At 47.4% G+C, this 5,369-nt stretch overlaps 1 protein-coding gene across 1 annotated transcript; it reads left to right on the top strand.

Moving 5' to 3' along the window:
* Positions 1 to 3,437: 3,437 nt before the first annotated feature.
* On the top strand, positions 3,438 to 4,577 carry LOC119299845 (CASP-like protein 4C1). Its single transcript, XM_037576988.1, has 2 exons — positions 3,438 to 3,802; positions 3,931 to 4,577. The coding sequence occupies exons 1-2, from the start codon at positions 3,494 to 3,496 to the stop codon at positions 4,168 to 4,170; spliced, it is 549 nt and encodes a 182-aa protein (XP_037432885.1). The 5' UTR covers positions 3,438 to 3,493; the 3' UTR covers positions 4,171 to 4,577.
* The last annotated feature ends 792 nt before the right edge of the window (positions 4,578 to 5,369 follow it).

Below are 5,369 nucleotides of genomic sequence, written 5' to 3'. Positions count from 1 at the left end.
TATCATATAATGTTTAGGTTTGATAAGAACACCGCCGTCTTCTGCTCCAAACTATAGGGTAAAAGACACCCCAATGTGATTTGTGTATATTTCCCAGCCTTTGTGGGAGGAAAAGAAGATCCTCTGACTACATGTGGCGAGCAATCGTGCCTCTGTGCCCTCCGACCGTCATCGGCCACCCTCAAGCCCTGCTACACCTACCATTGCCCCTCTCACTGCTACCGCAGAATCATCCCCACCCCTTCCCATGTGGCCAGCACCGTTATCATGCGCCTCCCCCTGCTCTTTACCGCCTCCCCGAGCTCGAGTGTGTCGGCATAGCTAGCTCCACCACAGCAACATGAGCTCCTCCCAGAGGAGCTCCATCTGAGTCACGAGCCCTTAGCCATGTTGCTCGGGCAGAGCCACACACGTAACTGCTGCCCTCCTCCATGCACCCGAGCACTTCCCTGCATTTTCCCAAGCGTGGACTTGCTTTTCACTGCCAAAGTTCGGTAGTCGTGCCTCCGTCCTCCCCACAATGTTTGTGCTAGACAATGCCACCACCACCGAAAAGGTTGTTGTAAAAATCTCACGCTCAATTCTCTCTCTCTCTCTCATAATTGAAACAACATGAATTAGATTGCAAATTTGATGATGTTCAATGCCATTTGCTTAAATAGGAGTATTTTGAACATTCACTGTTAGAGGAGGATGTCGATGACTTTCATGATGGTGATGAAGATTTGGACATGGTGACACTTTTGCCTATAGAGATGGATGAGAGCAACAAGCAAAAGCATGTCGTTTATCAAGTTAGGAGACACTTCCATATGGGAAGGCATTTATGTATGTGCATTGCCAATGCAATGGGAGAGAACACAACTACTTCAACAACAAAAAATGCAATAGAACCGGTTTACTTGGGTTTAGTGTTTTGGAGAAGGTCACAGTGGTAATGTGGAAATGGTTTGCATGGATTCATATGAACAGAGAGAATATAAATGGTGCAAATCAAGCATTGGTGGCTAGTGGAGGAGGGCAAATGACTCCAATTTCTTCAATCCAAGCACTGCAAAATTCTTCAAGTGCCCCCTCCCCCTGAAATACACACAGTTCCGCCTCCCTTGGTGGGACTGATAGTATATCTCACATTAGAACTCTTGTCATTTGAAAAATTAGTACTCTTATCATCACTCTCCATTTGGCCTTGTTTAAAACTTCTACAAATTATATTATGTTTTATGACTAATGTTGCGTATACCTTACAAAAACATATTTAGAAAATAAATTACAAAATTGTATAAAATATGAATGTACTAAAACCATTATGTAGATTTCTTTTTATGTTCAGAATATGTAGATTTGGGAACAAATTTTAATTTCAAATTGTGTAATGGAATAAGTAGATTTGGTACACCGACACAAATCCTTATGGTACATCATTACTTTTTCCTTGGTATAATTCATTGGAGCAAAATGAACAACAACAAAAATGAGACATTTCATTCATCTCCACTTTTGGTACATTAGTTAATTCTTGTTTGCAAACTATATTTTGTACATAAGGCTGTACTGGACAACAAAAATCAAATGCTCTTCCTACACAGATCCGCAAGATATGTACAAAAGAGAAGAAGATTTTATGAGACCAGTGCACCAAAGGAAGATTTGTTGCCTACAAATTCGTTAGGACATGTATAGATAAGAAAGTATCACTTGATAACGTGTAAAAAAGGCAAGGTTCTCACGCTAACATTAATGAACAAAGGGAACATGATGTGGAACAAAATGAACTAGCTAACGAGTGAGGAGCACCAAGTGGAGTAGTAGACGAATTTGGTGCCAAGGTGCTCGGGCCGCCATATCCAATGGAGGCATGTGCCAGGGACTTCATGGTAGCTTGGAGGAAGACCTGACACTGTTACAGTGGGGGAGTGCGATAAGATGACGTGGGATCTGAATTGGCTGGAGACGGAAGCAACGCAACTTGGAGCCGACAGATCTACAAGAAGTGAGACTTCGGAAAGCCGGCTCTAGCCCGGTGAGGCTCGGTGCAGCTTATTTGGCTAGGCCAGTGGCGCGCATTGGAAGAATAGGCGGGTGCTTTCCGACAGCCCATGTTGGTGCACGTGAAAGAGAGATAAGAGGTTGGGCCTGGAAGTAGGGGGCCACGACAAGGGGGGCTAAGCGTGCAATATTCATTTATGTTGAGGTGGCTTGTTAAAATGTCTACCACCTCTTCACCTCACGTGATTTGTACCATCAGATTTCCATCAAATAGCACATACCCGATCGCACGATCACTCCTAAGGTGTTGTTGATGCTATATAAGTTGCCCCCGGAATTGAAGAAAAAGAAAAGAAAGGACTGTGATTTCGGGATTCTGGTAGAGCGAAGCACACTATAATCCCTAAAAGTTGTTAGACGTTGACCCTACAATTGTTTTAGGGTATCCCGTTTTAGAGATTTTCAGAGAGATGCTCTTAGGGCCATATTATTTTTTCCTGTCTTTGCATGCACCTTCTAAATATATTTTTGGGGAAGATCATCTAATGTGTCATGGCTGCAAATTCATGTGCTTTGATTTCCAGGACGCCATGACATCCAAATCTTTTTTTTCATTTTCATGTTTATAGAATCATGAATTCTCAAACAGCGCACTAGTAGATATTTGCATGTATTACATGCACATTCTCTCTTCTTCTCTCCTCAAGTACGTGGAGAGCATCGAAAGGTTTTTCTTTTTGGCTCCTGTAGAAGAATCTAGGAAATAATAACACGTACTAACTCAGCGACAATTAGTATGAATCGGTGGAAGTATCTAGTGATTTAAAGGGCAAATAAGCGGCACCCGCAACTTTCATTTAGTTAGTTTTTGCTAACTTGATAGTTCATTTTTCACAGAGAATAAACTTTATTGAACTGCTAGACATAAGTGAGCTTAAACGGGATTTAAACAGGACCCGGTTTACATCCCTGAAAGTATCTCAATTTCATGCATGTTGTCTTTATTTGTGTGCTTTAGGATACAACATGCTTCTAAGAGTGCTTATCAACAATCTCCATAATTTTACAGCCCAGAAGTTTCACGGGATTTCGGCATGAACGTCAGGCAAACCAGCTCGTTTTGCTATGGAAAGTGAAGAAGAATCCGTGTCCGAAAATGGGACCAGAGGGAATTTGTTGGATCGTTCGTACGTGTGGCGGTGCTCAAATGGAAAATTAGATAGCATCACAAGCTCCGAACAGTCCACATTGATGGCGCCATTAATTCACTCACATGTCCACACCTAACACCTCGCCACACCTGGCCATGGCAGCTCGGCTTTACACAACCTTTGGCTCATCCGAGCCTGCCGTGTGGGTCCCACGCTCCGCCACGCTCCGCCACGTCGGCGCCTAAGGCTCGCCTCTCCCGTGATCACAGGCCGTCTATAAAGCCGGGAGGAGGCTACGTGCCCAGCTCAGGACGCCCAGTCACCGTCGGATGAGCTGAGCTGAGGGTGTTCGGATGGCGTCGCCGCTGCGTAACGGGGATCAGGCGGCGGCGGGGGGACGGAGGAAGGAGTCGAGGCGGCTGGGGACGCTCCTCCTGGTGCTGCGGGTGGCGGCGCTGTGCTTTAGCCTCGCGGCGGCGGTGTTCGCGGCGACGGACGGCGCCGTGCTGCGGCTGGCGCCGTTCAGGTTCCTGCTGGCGGCGAACGCGATCGTGGCGGTATACTCGGTGTTCGAGGTCGCCGCGGCGGCGTGGGAGGTGGCCAAGGGCGCCACGCTGCTCCCGGAGGCCTTGCAGCTCTGGTTCGACTTCGGCCACGACCAGGTAACCAATTAACCAGCGCCTACTTGCTGTAATTACACGCAAGTTGCATCTGGTCGATCGATCACACACATGGAGTTGGTTAACTAATTTCGGAGTTGTTCATTCGATCGTGTGTGCGTGCGCTGCAGGGTTTCGGGTACATGGCGCTGGCAGCGGCGGCGGCGGCGGCGCGGGAAGCGGCGTTGTGCGGCGGAGGCCAGGAGCGGAATATCAGCAGCACGGCGTGCCTGCAGGGCGACATCGCCGTGGGGCTCGGGTTCGCGGCGTTCGCTTTCCTGGCGCTGGCGGCGCTCGCGACGGGGTTCCGGCTCGTCCGCTTCCTCGCCACCGGTTCCCGGCTCCCGGCGGGGGCCTCCTCCCCGTATTGACCGGCGCGCGTGGGGCCATGGAGCATACTTTCCGTACGTAGTAGCTACTCGTGCGATGAACTGATCGGAGTGCGGCTAGCCAGAGCACTTCGATTCTTCGGTGGTTTTGATCGATCGGTGGGGTGATTATTACAGTATGCACTACGCTTGATTAGCTCGACAATATTAGATGGATGTGTGTGATGTGTACGCAAGATTCTGCGGGATATACCAGTGAAACATAGGAGGTGCATGACGAGTGTGTTTTTTCATTTTGGGTTTGCTATATCTGGCCGGTGGGACTCACCCTCGTTCTTTTTTTTCTGGGGATTTTTTTGCCGAGAATTTGGGGAGCTTCATCGGTAATTACATTCGATTACAATTAGCCCTGAAGCTGTAATAAGAAAGGATGAACGTTCGTGTGGCCAGGAAACCAACAAGGAACGTGCCTGCTTAGCACAAAGTTCCGCCACACTGTTACCATCCTTGGGACATGTCTAACAGAAAAACTAAAACTTGCTGATTTTCCCTCTATTTCATCTAAGATAGATGCCACAATTGATCAAGAATTATAACGCGAAGATCAAAGGTTAACAACCTCTAAGCAATCCACTTTCATCACCACGTGCGAGAAGCCTCATAGTTGTGCAAAAATAACGCCTTTTCGAAGTGCCATGACTTTGGCAATAACTAGATCACGTGCGAGAAGCCTCATAGTTGTGCAAAAATAACGCCTTCTCCAAGTGCCATGACTTTAGCAATAACTAGATCAGTGACCCCATCGAAGGGTTTACTCCAAGCTTCCGTGAAGGATAGATGGGACCGAGTTGCACCAACTCCTCCTCTTCCACACCGAGCTTCAATGTTGATTGCGCCGACGATGTTGATTTTCTATCTAACATCCGAACGTCGCCAACACTAGCCATCAGGGATGCCGAGTTGGGACTTTGGCATGTCGAGTATCAACAGATCATCGCGGATTGTCTTCGCCGAATGAACATATCACCTGAATGGAATCAGAACATGATGCATCTTCTTCATGTACAACTTATCTCGAATCAAAGGACCGTTGTGTAGATTAGAAGGACAAAGTAAATGAGGAGATTAAGAGTGTGAGTACATTATCCTCTGTATACGTTGGTCTTTCCGGTCGCCGCCTCCTCTTCCAAAAAAAGATAGGGTTCGTGCCTCTTGCCGGCTCCGCTGCAGGTCCGCCTCGT

Source organism: Triticum dicoccoides, chromosome 5A, assembly GCF_002162155.2.
Source record: "Triticum dicoccoides isolate Atlit2015 ecotype Zavitan chromosome 5A, WEW_v2.0, whole genome shotgun sequence".
NCBI classification, from domain to species: domain Eukaryota; kingdom Viridiplantae; phylum Streptophyta; class Magnoliopsida; order Poales; family Poaceae; genus Triticum; species Triticum dicoccoides.
This window is presented reverse-complemented; position numbering and strand designations above follow the sequence as displayed.